Below are 21,385 nucleotides of genomic sequence, written 5' to 3'. Positions count from 1 at the left end.
TTTTTAAGACACACTTTTTAAGCGAAACATCTTACAAACTTTATAATTTGACTCAAAGGTAATACTTTTCTTCATATCCTTTTTGTAAGAAGTTTCGGTTAAAAAGTGTATCTTAAGTAATTTTATTTTTTAGATCTAACCTACATTCAATAGAGAATATTATTTAGTAGCATGTTCTCAACCAGTTGAAGGTAAGTTAGATCTGAATTAACCAGAAAGACAAACTTGATTTATGTTTGAGTCAAATTATCAAAATCTGCAACACATGAGAATTGAGCTAATCCAAATTAATTAAAACTTTTAAGAGTAACCAAAATAGCATTTATTTGGTTTTGTAAGAGTAATGATTTCACCAATCTAAATAATCACACTATCTATACCCGTTACATAATATATAACCAAAATGTACATGACTAGTTTGAGAATTCAGAATGCTACTAAAAATAAACTTTGATCCAAACCTTAATGAATCAAAGAATTCAAATATAAGATTTGGTACACAGATGAATTTTTTTGGTCTGCATTTGGTTTGGTTCGGTTAACCAAAATGGACGTTCCTCAATACGATGATATACAAAACAAAAGCATGAACTCTTAGAAGAAGGTTATGTATATAGTTTACTAATATTACGGGAAATACCCCGAGACAACAGAGAGTCTCTCCACTCGACCCATCTCACAAACAAAGCAACACCCCTCTAAAATCTAAACTAAACTCTACTGAGAGAGATAGAACCTCTCGGCTCTCGCTTGCCTTCTTTTTTTTTTGTTTCCTGGTAGAAACACACACATCCCGGTTTAATTCGGTTCACCTCTTTATGCTTTATGGAGAAACCAAAACCCGTAAAAACACGGTTTACATTTGGTTCACACTCTTTTTGCGGCATTGAGTTTTTCGTTTGAACAACTAGTATGAGAACTCGTGGCCACGGAGAGAGATGTATTTCTTGACCCAGATTGCAATATCTTCTGCACAAGCCTGAGCTTGCGGAGTCCTAAGAAGCATGTCTAGGGTTGCAAACTCGTGAACCGCGTCTTTGTACTCTAGCACGGGAGCATCTACATTGACTTTCCTTAACTCTTCTGAGTAAGCAATGGCCCGGTCTCTCATCCAGTCATGCTCGGCGACAATGGTTAGTGTCGGTGGCATGAATTTGAGAGGTGGACTTCGGCCTGGAACGAGCGGATTAGCTGCCGGATGGTCCAAGCTGAATTCTTCTTCTGGTAAGAAAAGCTTCCAAGCCAGAATGCACATGGGTTTGTCGTAGAAGTATGAGTTTGCTTGTTTGATCTCAGACTGTGTGGGAACACTACCAATGAAGAACGGGTACATTAGGACTTGAGCTACAACCTTAACAGGGTCTAGACTTTGACCAACTTCAATGGCTTTGCGGGCTACGTAGTCTGCTATGTTGGCACCACAGCTCACACCAAGAAGCACACATCTGAAGTTTCAAATTTTGAGATGTCACAGAACTCAGTAAGATTTTGTTTCACCTGAATCACATGAAAGCAATGATCTACAAAATTCATCTCTGAATACTCTGCTGGGATCTAAAGTTCATTATCCTTAGAAGTTTTTAAGAACCAAGAAGAAAACATTAATGGAAGCAAACTCCTTTAATTACGTGAAAGCAGTGATCACTGAAACATGGAATAAAGATCTTTGGTGTGACATATAATATGAATCACAATTGACAAATCAAGCGCATGTTCAAAAAACTGACTCCTACGCAAATGGTTTTTTCCATAACAAAAACAAGCTTCCTAATTCAATTCCAAGAAGGTTCACAAAATTTCAACGATTGGAATCTACATATCTAGCAAGTACTAACCCCAAGAAATCAATGCCGATCAAACAAATCCATATTTCAGGCCAATGGATAAGAGGAGAAATAGCAACAGATATCATGTTAGAAAGCAAGTGTCCTTTGAAAAACTTCAAGACATGATAAGGATCTATAAAGATTATAAGGTGGAGAGTGAAGCTGGACTTAACACCACTACCAAGAAACTAACACTACAACTAATCGAATTCTTCGGCAAGTAGATCAAGATCAAAGATCGACATCAAAGCTTAGTTTTTCAGGCAGGCAGGGGAACACACACATTTGAATCTAGCAAATCCTTGGCTCTTTCACTAGTTTCACTACCTAAAAAATGGTCAAAATTTCCCTAAATTGCATAGACAATGAAATTGGAAAGGACATTGTTATTACCTCGCGGGATCAGCATGAGTTGCCAGCCAAGGCTCCACCAAAGATGCACCAAAAGCATCAACAATATGCTTATTCACTTCTGATTTCTTCACCTCTCCTCCGGTTCGCCGTGAATTTCCCATCGACTTATTACATTCCGCCAAATTCGCCTGCTTCCCCAGCCATTTCAACACCTTGAATCCGTCCTCATACGCTGCTGGATACCGGTTCTCAGGTGCAAGCCTGTACCCGACGGCCAAGACAATGATATCACAATGCTTCGCCATTCTTCTACAAAACAAATCATTAGCCACTGAGTCGTTACTTCCACTCACCCATCCACCACCATGGAACTGCAACATTACAGGAAGTTTTCTAGAGTTTCCAGTCGACGACGACGGTGAGTATCCTCTATAAACGTCGGAGGATCCTGCTTCAGGGGAGGAAGAACCAGTGGTGCAACCGTAACTGTTCCTTCTAGATTCTACCTTGTGAGACAACAACGAATTAGACGAACCTAAGCTGTTTCTCCTAATAAGAAGATCCGATCCGGCGAGGTTGTTGAGAATTCGAGCCTTACCGGAATGCACACCGGCGGAGGTGCTCGGTTCAACCGGCGTAAGCGCAGATTCAGGTAGAAAAATCCGTACGGACAAAGAAGTTAACGGATCGATATGAATATCTTTAGTTGCAACACCGTCGGTGAATAACGGATTCGGAGCAGCGACTGATTCTTCGGGTCGGGTCGTGACACCGAACGGATCCGAGGAAGATTCGTCACCGGAAGATTGAATCCGGTTCTGTAAACGGTGTTTCAAAAGGAACTTGAAGAAGACACTGTAGAGCTTCACACCAACGCTCGGCATTTTTTAATTTTCAGTTTTCTCCGGGTTCGAATTTGAAAAACCTTTTATGAGTTTACAGAGATTTTAAGGATCCATGGATGGAGAAGGGAGATTAAGGTGGAGATTGCAGCAATTGCATCGAATTAGGGTTTGTGAGAGAGTGAAGAAGATTGCTTCGATTTGGAGCTTTGGTTTGAAGTGAACGATGAGCGTTAATAGAGACAACAAGGATAGAACAAAAATAAAATTACAAAAAAGCAAAGAAGCTTAGGTGGGAAGAGACTATCAGATTAATAAATTTTTAACTTTCGAGGACAATATATTTATTTTTCTAAAGGCTTTATATTTCATAATTATAATGTACTTTACTAATTTCAGGTGGAAAAATACATTTTTTTTGGTAGAACCTAGTAACCTATATTATATTGCCAGATATTTCATAATTATGTCATATTCCTTCCGTTTCTTTTTATTTGATGTTTTAATCAAAAAAAATATTTCATTTTAAGTTTAATTTTTATACAAAAATTAAATATTTTTAATGTTGACCAATTATGTATGATATATTATATATTTTTTTATTGGTTGATTTCATTTTAATTAATGAAGTTTTTAGAAGAATTAGAAATATATATATTTTATTAATTTGTGTGTAAGAACCTTGAACATCAAATAAAAAAAACGGAAGGAGTAACATATTTCTTCAAATTTCTTTAGCTAAAATTTGTATTTTTAGAATAATTATGTGAATAGCATTCGCGGTTTGTTATAAAATCAGTTATGTTAATTAAGTTTAATAATCTTTACAAATATAGAAACCAATGAATTTACTAAATGTTCATAACTTTTTACAATGTTTATTTAGTCATATCATATAATTTCTATTTAAATATAATCATACATACGTAATTATTAAATTTATCTATTTTTATTATTCAATTTTTTTTTGTCAACACCAAACGCTCATTGATTAGCTTTTATTATTCAATTTTCATAATAGTTTTCGACTTTTTTTAGTTTAAAATAATATTTAACAATAAAAATGAAATTTTACTATGATATTCAAACATTTAGTTTTAAGTGGTTTATAATAAACTAAACGATAACACTAAATATTTAATAATTAGAATCCAATTATTATTTGTAATGATGTCGAAAAAATAGAATCCAATTATTATCTACATATATATCATATATGAAAGAGGGCTTATCTGTAAGGAACAAAACATAGTGGGCTTAAAATGAAATCTCCTAAAAAGAATGCTCCAATTAATTAAAAACAAAAATATGTTTTCATGCGCCTCCGTGTATATTATTATTAGACGGTGGTTTGCAGCGAACAAGTAAAGAATAACTTAGAACCGGGTCTGATGTTTGTTGATGACCCTTCTCTACAACACACCTTGAAACGGAGACGACTCGAGATCATCGATTCCATGGAAGCTTCTTCTTCAGCTCAGGTCTAACTTCATTCTTCGTCTTCTCTCTCACTGATTTCTCATCTGATTCCTAGTTCCATTTCGATTCTGCAATTTTCTCTATTGGGATCTCAAGCTGTTTCGTTTCTTCTTCTTCTTCTTCTTCTTCTTCCTCTACCTTTGAGTTTTTCTTCACGCGAACTTCTCTAGGGTTTCGCCTTTTCTTGTGTTGAATTCGATGTTTATTTGATTTGATTTTCGTTAAATCAGGCTAAACTTGCTGATATGCGAGAAAAATTAGGGCGTGAGGTTCGTGTTTTCGAGACTTCGAGTATCTCACAGAGGCCAACTCAAGCTTCTAGTGCTGGTAAAGTTTTCGGATTCCTGATTCTTGGCTAATATTGCATTGAGTTTGAACAAGTCCTTTGATTGATTGTATTTGTATATAATCCCACAGAAGATGAATCTGATGATTTCTACGAGTTCACACCTGCGGATTATTACCGACTCTTGGCTACTAAGAAAGAAGGTAAGATGTGTAGAATCTGATGAATTGTGTATACATTCTTCTGGCATTTCCATGGATATTTTTATATCAAGTTAGTTGTTTATATCTTGAACATGTAAATTTTATAATCTATTAAAGATAAATCCTTGAAGACAAGAAAACTCAGGGAAGCAGAAGAAGCTGCTCGTCGATCAAAGCTTACTAAGGTTCTTGTTTTATTTTTAAAAGACTTTGTTTTGATTCATGCTTTGAATGATGCCACTGACTGTTTATAGATTGATACTATCTAGGCTGTAATCCGGGTTCGTTTCCCTGATAATCACACATTGGAGGCAATATTTCATCCCTCAGAGAAGATCCAGTGCTTGATTGATCTTGTCAGAAGAGTAGTTGCCCAACCAGATACGCCTTTCTACTTGTGTATGTTTTCCATTACTCAGATTTATGATTATACGTTTCTCAAGACAAGAAACCTGACATCGTGGTATTCGTTTTTGCAGACAATACTCCTCCCAAGAAACAGATAAAAGATTTCTCACAAGACTTCTACTCTGCTGGGTTTGTTCCTGGAGCAATTGTCTACTTTGCAAACGATCAACCAAAAGGTTGGACTTCCTCTTTCTCTGAGATACTTGAATTGCATTGCAATATGTACTGGATCATAGATTTAGTAAGCTAGTAAGAACTCTTAATAGGAACTGAAAACTATACCCGTGAATCTGTCCAAAGAACTTGCAAACATAGGATTGATACAGCTCGATAAGAAGTTTAGGATCATGTGAATACATAGGGAACAATAAATTTTAAAAGGCTGGTTAAGTCGGGTGTCTCAAATAGATTCACTGTTGAACTATAAAACTGTGCTTGCATACAACTCGAAGAGAATTTGTTGGAACGAGGAGTGAGCTCTTAACTTATCTCTTAAACCCAAATGGTCTTTGCAGATGATGGTGCTAGTTCAGCTCCTTATCTTAATGAAGAGATCTTGTCACTGAAAGATTTAGAGGTCATGACCAAAGCAGAAGAACCGGGTGAGGCGTCGTCAGAGCCAGCCACAGTTGACTCTGGTCATGTACCAGTTGAACAGGAGCCTAAACCCACAGAGAAGAAGAGTACAAAGCCAAAGTGGTTTAAAATGTGATCTCACTTGCGTTTACCCACATAACAAGAAACTAGCAGCATGTTGACTTTGATATGTGACGGTTCTGAGTATGTCAGCATTATTGTGTCGGTATGGCTCTTGGCTTCTTTTGGATTTTGTGGGCGTAAAAGTTACTTCCATTTATAGCATTTTATTCTCCTCTGCTTCTTGCCAAAGTAGAAACGTATGATAGTAAATGGATGCGTTTCACTACGCCGTATGATCGATCTTTAGATAAATTAGTGACGTATACAACAATGTGGAAGATAAATAGTAAAATTAAATAAATGATGATTAATTGTTATGAAAGAGTGTGAATTGTAGTAGTCTGAAGATAATGGATGAGAATCATGAGATTATTAATCTGTATATCAAATTTGTAGTAATTTATTGAAAACCCATACAAAAACAAAAAAAAACGTCACATTTATCCTTTTTGACTTTTCTTTTCCAAAAATTAACAAGTATATATATTTACTAAAATCTATGGATAATGGGATGATGAAGCTCGGCCATCACTAGTCTCGTATCCTCAAATTATTACCACTTTCCAATTAATTAACTTATAATGATTCTCTTTAGTGGTTTAACGTAATTATTATGTTTTGCTTTTGACAAAAACGATTCATTAGTCTTTTATTTATCTTATAAAAGTATTCGAACACATCATACAAGACAAAAATCTCAAAACTACTGTATCTATTGTCGCTACCACCGTCGTCGAAGGTTAAGATCTCTTCTCGCTTTGTTCTTTTTGATTCCTTCGATTCTGTGTTTTCGTTTTTGTCTAACACGAAACCTTAGATCCATTCTTATTTTTACTTGTAATCCAATTTTCGTATTTAAGAATCATCTTTTGAGATTGAGAATTGTTTTTTTTTTTTTTTTTTTTTTTTTTGTTTCCATGATTTTTAATCAATCGTAATGACAATGATTACAATTCCACTTGGCTTAATATCTTCGTTTACAGGTTTGTTGTGTGTTGTTCTCTTGTGTTGTGGTATCGTTTTGTGGTGGAAGATGGGTTCTGGGCAATGGCATGTTGAGAAGAGGTCTACTTTAAAGAATGATTCGTTTGTCAAAGAATACAATCCTGTCTCTGAAACTGGGAGCCTCTCTATCATTGTTCTTGGTGCTTCTGGTGATCTTGCCAAGAAGAAGACTTTTCCTGCACTTTTCAATCTGTACCACCAGGTTTTGTTACTCACACTTTGATCCATATGTATTGTTTCAGTTGTCAATTGTTTTTTTTTTTTTTTTTTTTATGTGTTTTTGTTTTTTGGTTCGTGTGAGTAGGGATTTCTTAATCCAGATGAAGTTCATATCTTTGGATATGCAAGGAGTAAGATTTCTGATGAGGAACTGAGAGATAAAATCCACGGGTTCGATTTCAGCCTTTTTGGTTTTTATTTGCATCTGAGACGATGAAATGCTTTTTTTTTTTATATATCTGATTTGGCCATATCATGTGCTGTAGATATCTTGTTGATGAGAAGAATGCATCTGAGAAAGCAGAAGCTTTGTCCAAGTTTCTTAAGCTGGTTAGTCCATTGTGATTAACGAGATTGCAGTCCTGTTTATTTTGATTACTGAAAAAAATACGATCTTTTTTTTTTTGTTTGGTTCTAAAATTGTATTAGATTAAGTATGTGAGTGGACCTTATGATTCTGAGGAAGGGTTTAAGAGATTAGACAAGGCGATTTCGGAGCACGAGATCTCTAAAAAGACTTCTGAAGGATCTTCCAGGAGATTGTTTTATCTTGCACTTCCTCCGTCTGTATACCCTTCTGTAAGCAAGATGATCAAGGCATGGTGCACTAACAAATGTGAGTTACTGTTAAATTATTTTCCAGCATTGTTAGGTACAAAAGATTAGGTAACTCTCATTGGAATGTATAATTTTTACAGCTGATCTTGGTGGATGGACTAGGATCGTTGTTGAGAAACCATTTGGAAAGGACTTGGAATCTGCAGAGCAACTGAGTTCCCAGATTGGAGCGCTGTTTGATGAACCACAGATTTATCGTATCGATCACTATCTGGGAAAAGAATTAGTCCAAAACATGGTAACACCTATTTGCTACTAGACTGTAGTTTATTTTTTTTAGACTGATAAAGATTATCTAACTGATGTACCATTAGTGCAGTTAGTTCTTCGGTTTGCCAATCGCTTGTTTTTGCCACTATGGAACCGCGATAATATTGCAAACGTACAGGTGAGAGCTTCATCGCTTAGCAAAGATATATTTGAACCTTAGACTTAGAGTTGAATCCATTCACATATATCTCTAATTTCTCTTTTCAGATTGTTTTCAGAGAAGATTTTGGAACTGAAGGTCGCGGGGGATATTTTGATGAATATGGGTAAGCTATTCTTTCCTTTTAATTCGATGTACATGAGACAACAATATCATTGCAATCTGATGACTTGTGTAATCTTCCATTTCAGAATCATTCGTGATATTATTCAAAACCACTTGCTCCAGGCAAGTGTTTTAATTTGAAATATGTCTCTATTTTAAAGAAGAACTTTAAATTTTTATCTTAAAAGCCACCTCCATATGACATTTTCCCTTGAAGTTTCCTTCCCCTGGAACTGCAGATGCTTTCATATATTTATCAATTTTAGTGTAATACAGGTTCTTTGCCTTGTCGCCATGGAGAAACCAATCTCTCTTAAACCCGAGCACATCCGGGATGAGAAAGTGAAGGTGATTACAGTTTTCTTGATCACATCCTAATTTTTCTGGATCGCATATTTTGTGTCACATCTTAATTTCCAAAATTCTGTAGGAGGTTACCTTTTCATCCAATTGGATCAAGTGATATCTTCATTTACATTTTTAGCTAATTAATACCAAGTGCTTATTTCTGTAATGAACTTCAGGTTCTTCAATCAGTGATTCCCATAAAAGATGAAGAGGTGGTTCTTGGACAATATGAAGGATATAGAGATGATCCAACTGTTCCAAATGACTCAAACACTCCAACATTTGCCACAACAATTCTTCGCATAGACAATGAAAGATGGGAAGGTACCGTGTCCTCGTCACTCTTCATCTTACATTTTCTACAATGAGTTCGGAAGATCAATTGAAAGTCAAAATGAATAGAGAGAAAATATCATCTACCAGCATTAGTTCAATTCATATTTTCCATATATACGGCTATATTCTACTACAGTAGCCTAAGGAACTCTTCTGTTTTTGCATAAATGATTAAACCAACTCCCCTGAAGCTGAAAATTACTAGATTTTATAATGGAACAGACATTAACTCATTCATATTGTCCATCCATCGATTAAGCACTCTCTTCCGATGTTACCTCTATTCCAAAATCCTTTTCTATTAATAGTGATTAGTGACTTGTGGATTGATGTATCTTTCAGGTGTTCCTTTTATACTGAAGGCTGGAAAGGCAATGAGTTCAAAGAAGGCAGATATTCGCATTCAGTTTAAGGATGTTCCTGGCGACATATTTAAATGTTTGAATTCAGACCAAATCAAACTTTCTCATATGTCAGGTGTATTTACTGATACTTGAAATTTTGTTGGTCTAATCTCTTATGCATGCAACTTGCAACAGGTCAAAACCAAGGGAGGAACGAGTTTGTTATACGCTTGCAACCTTCAGAGGCCATGTACATGAAGCTAACTGTGAGTGCCTGATGAACCAACCCCAAATTACAATATTACAATATTACAATTTACAAAAAAAAAAAAAAGGAAAGATTCATTTTTGTTCCTTCAATCAATCTGAAGTTTTTGGCTTTGCTGTGCAGGTGAAGCAACCGGGCCTGGAGATGCAAACTGTGCAGAGTGAACTAGACCTATCGTACAAACAACGTTACCAAGGTGTCTCGATTCCAGAGGCTTACGAGCGTCTAATTCTTGACACGTATGAATCTAAGTTACATAATATCATTAGTTCTGTACATCATTACCTTTAGTCATCCCATTAATGGAATCATATTCTATATCTCCCTGCAGGATCAGAGGCGACCAACAACACTTTGTTCGCAGAGACGAATTGAAGGTAAGCTTAATGTTACCTTTCTCCTTCTTCACCACTTCAAAACCCCTGAATACATGAGATCATTTCAAGAAACTCAACCTGTTTTCAACACTTCCATAATCTGATTCTACGCCAAATTTGTTGTGAAAATCTTTGATACTTTTCCCATTGAGAAGATCCTTAAACACATATGTCTGTGATCAATCACGAAAACAGGCAGCTTGGGAAATCTTCACTCCACTGCTTCACAGGATCGACAAAGGAGAGGTGAAATCGATCCCATACAAACAAGGAAGCCGTGGCCCAGCCGAAGCAGATCAGCTACTTAAGAAAGCTGGTTATATGCAGACCCATGGCTACATTTGGATCCCTCCTACATTGTAAATGGTACAAAACATAGAGATGATGATGATGATGAGTACACACAAAATAAGAGCTTCTTTTTGTTTCCGTGCTTGCTGAATAAAAAAACTCTTCGCCAGTTTGGAGTTGAATCTTATGTATACTAGTGATCTTTCACTAGAACATTGTTTATGCCTTGTAGTTTTAATTTTTGTTGTTGTTGTACTAGTCTGTTGTTTTGATGTTGATTATTAATTCCATCATATAAAAGTGTAATCTATTATCTCAAAGGTCTATTACATTTTTAAATACTAAAAACTAATAAATCAACTTGTCTATAAAAATAGATTAAAATATATTTTTAAAATGCGCTATATTTCATCTCAAACTTTGAAATTATATTTTTTCATTCTAATAACAAATTTCTAAAATGACATGTAGTTGGTGCAATAAAAAAAAAGAGTAAATAGAAAGAAACAAAATACATATACCAAATTTTAGAGAAAATAATGAAACTCATATAATTATTTACTTTTAATAAGAAGATATAGTTAGACACGCGCCAAATTCGCACCAAAAAAAAAGCCAAAAAAAAAAAAGAGTCCCCTCCTTTGGAAAAGAAACCATTGTCTTCTTCTTCTTCTTCCTCTCGATCGATCCTTTCTCTCTCCCTCTTTTAGATCTGTTTAGTTTCTTTTCGGGGGTCAAATTGATTGCTGTTCTAGTCTTTTAAAAATTCATCCTTTTGAGAGATTCGACTTTACTCTTTGATTCGTCTGGGTTTAAATGGAGGCTAAGCGTGACGAGCTTGGAGGTTGTTATGCTGCTTGGGGGTAGCGATTACAGAAAATTAGAATTGGGTTTTGGTAATTTGGGTGAAGAAGACGACTTTTTGAATCGAATGTCGTTGTTTTCTGGCTATCAGATTCTTTACGAGACTATGAATTGCGTTGGTAATGGTAATGGTAATGGCGGTTTTGTGATGGGTCTCAATGGTTTTGTGGGTTTTTGTGAAAACACTGTGGATATTAACTTGCCTGAGGATCCCTTTTGTATGAACATTAGGTCGACTTTGAATACGATCTCGGATTGGTTTCATGAGAATCAGATGGTTTTAGTATCATCAGATTCTTATGATGTTCCAATTGGTGGTTGTGGTGTTGAGCATACCATGTTGCAGCAGCAGCAGCAGCAAGTCAGCAGCACGAAGATGATTGGTTTTGAGGGATTTGGTGTTGAAGAAGAAGTTAGTTTGCCTGAGGATCCATTTTGTATGAAAGTTAGATCCACTCTGAACACAATCTCGGATTGGTTTCATGAGAATCACAAGGATTTAGTAGCTGACCAGAATCTCTTCGAGAGCCTGAGTTGTTTTTATAATCCAACTTCAATTTCCCAACAAATAATCCGTAGCAGTGATCCTGATGATGATGATGATGATGATGATGATGATGATGATGATGATGCTGGTGAGCCTCATGACGCCTTTGAGTTAGTCACTGCATACCTAGGGTTGAAAGAGATTCTCGCGGTTGAAGGGGTCTGCAGGTCCTTGCGTGACTCGGTTAGGAACGAGCCTTTTCTCTGGATAATCATTGATCTCAATGACTCGTTTCTCAAATATAGAGTTACTGATGAGTCCCTTTTGAAGTTAACATGCCGTGCTCAAGGCCATCTACAATGTTTGAATCTGGGAGGATGTGTAGGTATCACTGATTATGGACTGAAACAGGTGCTTGTAAGCAATCCCAATCTCACAAAGGTATAGTGTTCTATCATAACAAGACTAGATTAACTGAGATTTTCATGTATACCCTTAGATAGCATTTTGCTTTTTAAATTATGTGATATGAGATTGCTGGATAAACGTTTTGAATGAATGCTTCTCAGAGAATACATCAGATACATCCGCAAAGCCTACACAATCTTGGCGTTTATGGTTGTCTGTGCATGTGTGTCTGTTTTCATTACTAAGGCTATACATACTGCATTCTGTGTTTGATTTTTAAAATCGGTGTCCCTAACACAATGAATCTTTTGATATATGTTTCGCAGCTAAGTGTATCAGGTTGTCTAAGACTAAGCACAGCAGGACTGCTATCCATTTTAAGGGACTTAAAATCTTCAAACCGTCTTGGAGTCAAAAGCTTAATCACTGGTGGGGCTTTATATTTCACGAAAGATCAATTTAAAGAGCTGAACATCTTACTGGGAGCAGATGCTAAAGCAGGTCCAATATCGAGGAAGATGAGATTCTACACTTCTTGTAGATCAGAATTCTCTTTAGAGGATGATCGAGTTACTGACCTAGAGATATGCCCGTGGTGTGAGAAACCAAGTCTGGTATTTGATTGTCCATTGAAGGATCATCCTTATCTTAATTCATCGTGCAGAGCTTGCGTAGTCTGTATAGAAAGGTGCCATGAGTGTGGGAGTTGCTTAAGTGATTGTGAAAACAAGCCGTTCTGTTTTGCATTCAGCTGTGTTGTCTGCATTGAGAAGAGGTCTAACCAGTTACAAGAGTTTATTTGAAGTCAAAACAAGCTAACAGAAGAATAGAAAAACTGAAAAAGTCTTAGACGCTTGAGGTATTAATCAAAGTCAATGAGAAGAGCTGCAACAAAAAAAAGGAACCAAGATTAGTCTCACAAGGGTGTTTATTCTTGCATTTACTGAATCATGACAGACCTAAGCGAACTTGATTCTGCAAGGGGCTCCCGGAGAGAGGAGAAGAATCAAAGACAAAAGCTATACTTGAAAGCTGAAGCACCGGGCTTCTGATGTAAATAAGTAGAACTTACAAGAGAAGGGAAGAGAATAAAGAATACATCAGATTCCGTCCAAGTACTGTTTCAAGTACCTATTTCTCATAATCATCATTTAATTAGTCTTCTAATCTCCATATATAGCTTTTGTTAGATGACTTGTATAATTTTCAAATAAAAATTGGATCAATCTTAATATCTTATCAATCAACTCCTGTTCAGACATTCACTGGAAACATGACTCTTTAAGGAAGTTTGCCAGCAACATCACAAAGTTTCCTTACAAGATCCTCAAAACCATCTTTATAGAACTTTTGACCTAAAGCAGCAGACATACAAAGTTTCACAATCTGATGGCAAAGCAACTTTGTAAACACGGTCATATGTGCACCTTCAAAAAATATCTGTCTTGGACCGCGATGATACCCCGACTTCCAAAACCAAACCACTTACATACTACTGACACACCAACATGATCAAGAGCCACTAGAATTTTCTTGCCTGTAAACATCTCTCGTTCAATTATAACCTTGTTATCATTCTGATATGTTATATCGAAACAAGCTCATTGAGACTCTTGGTTAAGAGTAAAGACAGACTCTTGGTCAAACAAATATTTGGTAATTGTGGTATTGCCAGGAAGACCCCAAATCCAAACCATCCTCACTTCATCCAAGTCTAGGTATAACAATTATCTTCATCTAAGTCGTTAAAATCATACTGGTCTCGTGATTTTGATACATCATTAGCTACATTCTCGTTCATAGCTACTTCATTATATTCCTACCAAATGTATGTATAAACACTTCTCGTTGATCAATTACACATATAACTTGGAACTATTTCAAAGCAAATCTTGAATACAAAAATTTGGTTTTTCGTGGATTTTCGTTTTAATTCTACTAGGTTAGTACCTCCGCTACACCGCGGAATTGTTCTTCTAATTTTTTTTTTCTAAATATTTTTTGTTTATTTTTTCTGAAATAACAATTTGTGTTATCAAAATCACTATTACTATAGTTTTAGTTGTTCATTGCTAATATTTTTGTTTTTGATTATTGCTATTATTTTAATTTTTTAGTTTTTTTGCTAATCTTTTAGTCTTTAGATTTTTGTTATTATTTGTTGCTGCATACTTTCTTAATATTGTAATCAAATCATAGAATAAAATAATTTTTTTTTCTTGTATTACGATGTTTTCGAGCACCCATTATTATAGGCCTGGGCAAAATACCCGGATAAATCCATACCCGAATCTGTTCCGAAAAGCCCGAACGGAACCCATACCCGATAATAGAAAATACCCGAATGGGTCTAGAACTTATTAGTTTTGGATACCCGAACCCGATCTGGTATTACCCGAAATCCAAAAAATCCCAAACAAATCTGATGGTCTATACGTTTATGTGAAAATATGTATAACCCTTACGATTTATCATCAAGATTACTAGAATTATCTCGGCTAATTTCTTAAAAACTCGTTTACATGATTGTTTTTTTTATTACGTATTTTATTTTAAGACATGGAAGTGTAAGTTGTTGTGAACCTTTGATGGCTTTTGAACCCTTTTTTCTTGATTTTTAACATTGACTTCGGGTATCAGATTGATTTTGGATTGTTTTTTTGTTTAGATTTGGATTAAAGAATTCAGAATCAAACCGATTTCAAAGTGTATTTCCGTTATTGGGTGTAATCTGAACCGAACCAAACCCGGTGGGTGTTTATCCAAACCCGACACTGAATACTATAAATACCCAAATGGGTTTAAGCCTTTTACCAAAATACCCAAAAATCTGAAATATCCGACCCGAACGCCCACGCCTACATTATTACATTGTTTTGCTCTAAACCTCTCAAAATCGTTAAATTTTAAAAATTTACTCCCGTACGCGTTTGTAGTTGCAAATTTGCTGATTTTGCTGAAATATATATTGTGATAGATTATATCAAAACCTATATATATATATACATATTAACTTGAAACACTTTCCCTAGCTTTAATCTCTCAATATGAATAATAATTTATGTATAAATTTATAATTTATTTTTAAATTTATAATTTATTTGTTTAATTTAAATAACCATTTAGTGATTTTTAATATTTTAATTATAATTTTATTTATGAATTTATGATCATATTCAATTTTATTATATTTTCCTAAATATAGCTTTTTTTGTTTTTATATTTTTATAAGTGTATTACATTTATATTGGTATTTTTTGTTTCATTTTTGTTGTGCATGTTAGCTCTTAAATCTTAGAGATATTCACTATAATAACCTTTTTACCCTTTTTCATAACTACCCTTTTGTCATTTTCAGTTTTGCACTCCCTTAAATTTTAATGACCATTTTACCGCAAGTTGAAATAGTATTCCTTCCAAAAAAGTTCGCGCCAAAATTTTCTCTCCAAAAACTTTCCTGCCAAAAAATTCTAAGCAAATTTTTCTGCCAAATGTTTTTTAAAGGGTTTACAAGGATTTTTAAAGGGTATTTGAAAGGATTTACAAAGGTTTTTAAAGGGATTTGCAAGAGTTTTAAAATGGTTTTTAAAAGTCTTGTAATGGTTTTAAAAGATTTTAGAAGCTTACAAAAGTTTTTGAATGGTTTTTAAAGGATTTACTTTGGTTTTTAAAAGATTTTATAGGTTTATAACTGTTTTTAAAGGATTTACAAGTATTTTTAAAAGATTTTGAAAGGTTTTTAAAAATTTACAAGGATATTTAAATGGTTTTAAAAGGATTTACAAGTGTTTTTAAAGGCATTTACATGGATTTATAAATGGTTTTAAAAGATTTACATGTATTTTTAAAGACATTTACAAAGATTTAAAAATGGTTTGAAAGGATTTACAAGGGGTTCTAAAGGGTTTTAAAAATTTACACGGTTTTAAAGGGTTTACAAGGGTTTTAAAGACATTTACAAGAGATTTAAAATGGTTTTAAGGGGTTTTCACGGGTTATTAAAAAGTTTTAGAAGTTTATAAAAGTTTTTATTAAAGGATTTACAATGGTTTTAAAGGGTTTGAGAAGTTTATAAGGATCTTTAAAGGGTTTGCAAGGATATTTAAAAGACTTTTTGGCAGGAAATGTTTTGTCGAAATTTTTTGGCAGGAAAATTTTTGGCGGGAAATTTTGGTGGGAATTTTTTTAGAAGGAATATTTTTTTTGTTGGAAAGAATATTCTTTCTTCATCATGAGTTATATTAAAGAAGGTTAATTTAGTTATTTTCTACATAAAAGAAAATATTTTTGAATATGGACACCAGGAGAGGATATTTGTACAAAAGGGTAACGTGAAAAGGTTATTTGTGCAAATCCTCCTAAATCTTATGCACACGGCACACTTTCAACTGTTAAATTACTCATTTAAAATTTTAAAACCGCTTAAAACCCGAACTCATACTTTCGTAAATTCCTGCAATCGCAGCTGTTGCGTTTTAACCCGTGAAACCGTTAATAGTGTCTTGAGTTTTACTTTTTATTTTGTTAAAATACAGCTGGACAAATCTGATGCGTATTAATTGTTATAATTTGATTGACTAGTTGTTTTAATTAATGTAACAACACAAACCTTAATGAAAAAGGTGATGTGTCAACACTGGAGAGAAACTCCTCCATCTTTTATTGTACTAGGTTATTAAAATTTATTGGTGTCAACACTAGAGAGAAAAAGCTGATATTTATATAGATTGTCTTCAAGTATGTATATTGTATCACACAATTTGCAACAATACCATAATGTTTATTTTTCAATCTTTCAAGAAAAATATTTTTCATTTATATTTAAGTATCTTTTTATCTTACAAAAGTATTCTTGATTAAAATAAATAAAAATCGTGTATATATAATGAAAATAAAACCAATTACTTAAATTGCTCGTTGTGGACATCTTTGTCCTCTTACCATAATCTTTTTGGACAAAATCTCATCAACATACTCACAATCGTCTCTATGGTATTCGATCCATACACACAACTGTCTTATCACTCCTCTATTCTCTTATCCTAATCCCAACAATGTGTTCTTCAACTTCTCATTGTCTCTTTCCTCTTATTTTAACGACCTCCAAACTTATTCTCCAGCTCTTCTTTCTCTTTCTTCATCTTTGCCACACATTTCTTCGTCGTCAAAAGCATCTTTGTCACATTAACCACCGTTTCCACATACCTTTTGTGCTTCTGCTCAAGCCTTTTAGATAAACATTATAATAAGTTTAGTATTGTGGAATTCACTCTCTCTAATCTCTTTGATCATACCTCGATATGTTTCATTTGTCATTAGAATCTTATCCTCAAGCAATGTTTGACGTTCCTCAAAATGCTTACCTTCTATTCTCTTCAACTCTCACTCTTTCTCGGTCACACTTGTTCGGTTACTTATCCATCAAGCTCTCTATCTCCTCTTTTCATCTGTACTTCATTACGTAAACTCTCTACCGTTACTTCCAAATCTATAATGGTGGATTCATTTGATGCAACATCTTTACTAGTCTCTTGCATTCTATTCTCTTTCTCCTCTGTCGTCTTGTATTCTTCCAACATATCTCAGACTTATTTGTAATCATCTATTAGTTTCTTCATTATTGCTTTTCTAAACAAGCCGTTATTTTGTTTGTGCTCTCGGTTCAGCGTCTTCTATGCAGCTTCTTGCCCTAACACCATTTTCTGCACATCGTTTATCTTACAGAAAATATTTATAAGAACTTAAGAGACATTCATGATTTAGGGTTTTATTTTATTTACGGTTTTTATTTATTTGAAATTTGATTGCCTTCTATAAGAATTTTGTTGCATTCCTTCGAAATACTCCTACCAAATTTCAGATTATTACGAGTACGCTTTGATCTTCGCTTGTTGTCTCAATGGGACTGGTAAGATCTTAAACTTTAGAGAAAATCTTCTCTAATAGGTTGAAGAAGCTTAGACAAAATACACACAAAAAGATGTTTAAATATATATCCTACCATTTAACCTACAATAATATCAGAAACCTTGCCATCAAATTTTAGCTACATATAAACTAAAGGTTGCCTTCAAGAGGTTAGATCATTATTGTTTTCTCAATTTTCTTTTTCATACCCAAAAATTTTATACAGACAACATCAAATTATCTATAACATCAAACACAAACACATGTTTTACGGCTCATAAAATATATAAAGCATAAACATTCTGATGGAAAGAAAATTCCCCAACATGAATAAAACGATTAAAAATATATATAAATCGACCCCATTTAGAGTAGTAATCAACCCTAATTGTTTATGACAGCTTGGAATTTACAAATTAAACAATTATAATCGAATGTAATGCCTTTGGTTAATGGATATTATTTATGTGGCAAAGATCTAGGGTTGGTATATATTTGTTAATATTTTCTTGTAAATAAGTAGATTAACAAAATAAGAATATAAGCTTTATATATTTAACATATTGTTTTCAAAATTTTACATTCCTCCTTTTTTATACATATGGTCTTTTTCCTTTTCATTAATATTTTTATATATAAAAATTAGAATTTAAAAATGTTAATTAATTAGATGAACGACTTAAGCATTAAATGCGGACAGATATTGTAACACCCGTTCTGGAAAACCGGGTGGTGTCGATCGACACCTAGGAAGGGTGTCGATCGACACCAATAATTTTTGGTTAGACGGTTTAATTTTTTTAGATCGTCGGTTCGATTGAGGATCGGTTTGGGGGAAACCTAGGTCGACTAAAAGGTTTAAGGGGAGCCGTTTCTCTTTTTTTTCTTCATTTGTCGCTTTGTGAGTTTTGAGAGAAGAGCAGAGAGTGATAAATTGATCCTTTGGTGCCCTTGAGTGGGTTTTTGGAGAGGTTGAAGCTTGTTGTTGGTGGTTCAAGGCTAGAGGAGGTTAGATCCGTGGTGTTTGGTGTCTGTGGAGGTTGTTTTCACCCTTGCTAGCCCTTGTTCGTTGCTGTTCTTTCTTGTTTATGAGGTGAGTGCATGTCCTAGGCTTATCTGAGCTATTTGATTCATGTTTTGGTGATTTTTATGGTTGATGATTGATATTCTTTGGTTGTATGCGTGTTTTATTGTGTTATGGTGCCTCTGGACGAGTCTTATGGAGTGGTTACATGACCTTGGAGGGTTTGGAAAGGTGGATCTGTTGATGAGAAGCGAATGTAGTGATGTTAGGCATCAGTATCGATCGACACCAATCTTCTGTATCGCTAGTGTCTATCAACACCAGCGGCGAGTGTCGATCGACACTACTCGTCATAACGGATTATGTGATTATTTTATGGTCTTTTTATGATTGTTGAATGTTGCTTGAATGTGAATTATGATGCTTGTCTGTATAGCCAGTTGTGGGGATGAATGCCTCACTAAGTATTTCTGGAAATACTTATGCATCTCTTTTCTGTGATGCATGTAAAGGAAAAGTGTGAACCGTGGAATCATGGCGAGGAGAATACGATGATCTAGGATCTCGCTGTATTGTTGGAATAATGTTATGAAATGTTTGGAATTTGCTAGACATGGAATTTAGAAGCATGATAGGTTGTTTATGTCATCTGGAATAATTGTTGGTTGGTTTTTTGGTTAAGTCATTCGTTGGTTATTGTTATCTGTCTTGATTAACTTACAATTGATGATTAATCGGATTTAAATTAAAATTGGAATGGTTTAATCGATTAGAACCGGTTTAACTGATTAGTTGGTTTAAAATGATTTAGTACGGTTTAGCTGGTTTAATTGGTTTGCACCGTTGGGATAATTCGGTTTGCATGTATTAAAAAAAAGGGTCGAATCTTTTCACATATCCTCAATCTTATTTTCCTTAATACTTGTATGTCTCATCATCACATCACTAAGATTTCGGGATTTGTCCTAGACATATGTAAGATTTTAACCTTCATTCGATTAATTTGGTCTTCAAAACAATAAAATTTGTCTCATTATAAATAACTAAGTCTCCTAGAATCACATTCAGCAGTTTTTAAAAGAAAACTTGTGATATTTTGAATAACAGTATATTTGAAAATAAAATTTATAAATTATTGATTGTAACAAGAGATTGTGAATTATTTAAAATGATTTCTATAAATTTCAGATTCAATAACATAGGATTTCATAAGTGTTTTTAAAATGACCAATTGAATAACATGGTATTTTAAAAATACTTTAAAACTAGATACGGACCCGCGCTACAGCGCGGGGGAAAATTCTCATGGTTTTTTAGTTTTTTTTAAATAACATTATGTAACGATGAATTGGTGTTGCAGGTAGCGTTTTATGTTGTTTTCGGAAAAGGGCATGTATTAAAAATGGTAAGGATTTTAAAAAAATGAAAAAAATATATTCTATCATATAGAATTTAGACTTTAGATGTTTGTCGAAGAAAAGAAAAAAATAGAGTATTATATTAACACTACAATTTGTTTAGATTTGAAATTGTGATTTCTAGCATGGGTATATATGATGTTGGTTACTATTTTTTTAGTTAATTAATAATCGTTAATTGATTAATTGAGATAATCCGTAAATCCATTACATGCCTTTCTTTTTATAAGAAACAATAGCCCACACAAATCAATGTGTTTGTATATTTAATTTTTATCTATTATTTGTTACAAAAAAAAGGACAAAAAAACATCCAAACGCTAAGTCGTATCACCCACCTGCAATTTTATCTCCTTTTTTTTTTCTTTTTTGTCTATTACCATTAAAAATCAATGTCTGTAATTTTTTAATCTTCCAGATCAGTTTTTTAGTTTATAATTCTCTATTTTTACAGAATACAAAACTCAGATGAAAGAAATTAACGATATATATTGATCGGTTTGTTTTATTTTGCTGGTGATGAAGTGAACGAAGTATCGTTTAAATTTCCGGAATTGATTCGATGGAGCATGGTAAGGTATTTTAGAGTTTTATTTTTAAAAAAATAGTGAGCCCTCCGAATAGTGAGCAAAAGTTAGTTCGTGACACAATAGTCATGAAAATACAAAAGTAAATGCAGCATATATATATAACCTACAGATGAATTAACTAAAATCATGTCAATGGTTTCTACGGCAAGAATGGATAATCTTCACTTGTACTCGCCAACTGGTCTTGAAGGATTCAAATGAAGCTAAATCTGTAAATGGAGGAATTGGTTGCCGTCGAATGAAGAAGAG

At 34.1% G+C, this 21,385-nt stretch overlaps 4 protein-coding genes across 5 annotated transcripts; 3 read left to right on the top strand and 1 right to left on the bottom strand.

Moving 5' to 3' along the window:
- Nucleotides 1-538: 538 nt before the first annotated feature.
- On the bottom strand, nucleotides 539-3,301 carry LOC17884871 (probable carboxylesterase 11). 2 transcript variants are annotated; one of them, XM_023783005.1, is made up of 3 exons: nucleotides 2,779-3,301; nucleotides 2,220-2,682; nucleotides 539-1,445 (listed from the first exon to the last, which is right to left on the bottom strand). In XM_023783005.1, the coding sequence occupies exons 1-3, from the start codon at nucleotides 3,062-3,064 to the stop codon at nucleotides 908-910; spliced, it is 1,287 nt and encodes a 428-aa protein (XP_023638773.1). In that variant the 5' UTR covers nucleotides 3,065-3,301; the 3' UTR covers nucleotides 539-907. The 2 variants fall into 2 exon arrangements, with proteins under 2 accessions (XP_023638773.1, XP_006291087.1); XM_006291025.2 differs by having other exon boundaries at nucleotides 2,220-3,301.
- Nucleotides 3,302-4,383: 1,082 nt separating this feature from the next.
- LOC17885190 (plant UBX domain-containing protein 1) lies at nucleotides 4,384-6,298 on the top strand. Its single transcript, XM_006292190.2, has 7 exons — nucleotides 4,384-4,503; nucleotides 4,732-4,828; nucleotides 4,919-4,990; nucleotides 5,108-5,175; nucleotides 5,260-5,389; nucleotides 5,470-5,574; nucleotides 5,914-6,298. The coding sequence occupies exons 1-7, from the start codon at nucleotides 4,414-4,416 to the stop codon at nucleotides 6,108-6,110; spliced, it is 759 nt and encodes a 252-aa protein (XP_006292252.1). The 5' UTR covers nucleotides 4,384-4,413; the 3' UTR covers nucleotides 6,111-6,298.
- A 428-nt stretch (nucleotides 6,299-6,726) lies between these two features.
- On the top strand, nucleotides 6,727-10,758 carry LOC17887291 (glucose-6-phosphate 1-dehydrogenase, cytoplasmic). The gene is made up of 16 exons (XM_006290854.2): nucleotides 6,727-6,836; nucleotides 7,081-7,304; nucleotides 7,407-7,492; nucleotides 7,588-7,651; nucleotides 7,751-7,937; nucleotides 8,020-8,177; nucleotides 8,259-8,327; nucleotides 8,417-8,475; nucleotides 8,561-8,597; nucleotides 8,751-8,822; nucleotides 8,999-9,146; nucleotides 9,501-9,596; nucleotides 9,698-9,768; nucleotides 9,894-10,009; nucleotides 10,102-10,147; nucleotides 10,343-10,758. Exons 2-16 carry the CDS (start codon nucleotides 7,131-7,133, stop codon nucleotides 10,508-10,510), a joined length of 1,551 nt encoding a protein of 516 aa, XP_006290916.1. The 5' UTR covers nucleotides 6,727-6,836; nucleotides 7,081-7,130; the 3' UTR covers nucleotides 10,511-10,758.
- A 298-nt stretch (nucleotides 10,759-11,056) lies between these two features.
- Nucleotides 11,057-13,444, top strand: LOC17886935 (F-box protein At3g27290). The gene is made up of 2 exons (XM_006290986.2): nucleotides 11,057-12,230; nucleotides 12,524-13,444. The coding sequence occupies exons 1-2, from the start codon at nucleotides 11,289-11,291 to the stop codon at nucleotides 12,998-13,000; spliced, it is 1,419 nt and encodes a 472-aa protein (XP_006291048.1). The 5' UTR covers nucleotides 11,057-11,288; the 3' UTR covers nucleotides 13,001-13,444.
- Nucleotides 13,445-21,385: the final 7,941 nt, after the last annotated feature.

Source organism: Capsella rubella, unplaced genomic scaffold (assembly GCF_000375325.1).
Source record: "Capsella rubella cultivar Monte Gargano unplaced genomic scaffold, Caprub1_0 scaffold_5, whole genome shotgun sequence".
Lineage (NCBI taxonomy): Eukaryota > Viridiplantae > Streptophyta > Magnoliopsida > Brassicales > Brassicaceae > Capsella > Capsella rubella.
The sequence above is the reverse complement of the archived record's forward strand: the minus strand, read 5'-3'. Positions and strand labels throughout refer to the sequence as shown.

Bases quoted from the DNA above. Each gene is read 5' to 3' on its own strand.
- LOC17884871 (XM_006291025.2), bottom strand. From the start codon at position 3,064: ATGCCGAGCGTTGGTGTGAAGCTCTACAGTGTCTTCTTCAAGTTCCTT. The intron at 1,446-2,219 runs GTAATAACAATG...TTGAAACTTCAG, and splicing joins ACTCATGCTGATCCCGCGAG to ATGTGTGCTTCTTGGTGTGA.
- LOC17885190 (XM_006292190.2), top strand. From the start codon at position 4,414: ATGTTTGTTGATGACCCTTCTCTACAACACACCTTGAAACGGAGACGA. The intron at 4,991-5,107 runs GTAAGATGTGTA...AATCTATTAAAG, and splicing joins CTTGGCTACTAAGAAAGAAG to ATAAATCCTTGAAGACAAGA. The intron at 5,390-5,469 runs GTATGTTTTCCA...TCGTTTTTGCAG, and splicing joins AGATACGCCTTTCTACTTGT to ACAATACTCCTCCCAAGAAA.
- LOC17887291 (XM_006290854.2), top strand. From the start codon at position 7,131: ATGGGTTCTGGGCAATGGCATGTTGAGAAGAGGTCTACTTTAAAGAAT. The intron at 8,178-8,258 runs GTAACACCTATT...CCATTAGTGCAG, and splicing joins AAGAATTAGTCCAAAACATG to TTAGTTCTTCGGTTTGCCAA. The intron at 8,476-8,560 runs GTAAGCTATTCT...CTTCCATTTCAG, and splicing joins GGATATTTTGATGAATATGG to AATCATTCGTGATATTATTC.
- LOC17886935 (XM_006290986.2), top strand. From the start codon at position 11,289: ATGCTGCTTGGGGGTAGCGATTACAGAAAATTAGAATTGGGTTTTGGT. The intron at 12,231-12,523 runs GTATAGTGTTCT...TATGTTTCGCAG, and splicing joins GCAATCCCAATCTCACAAAG to CTAAGTGTATCAGGTTGTCT.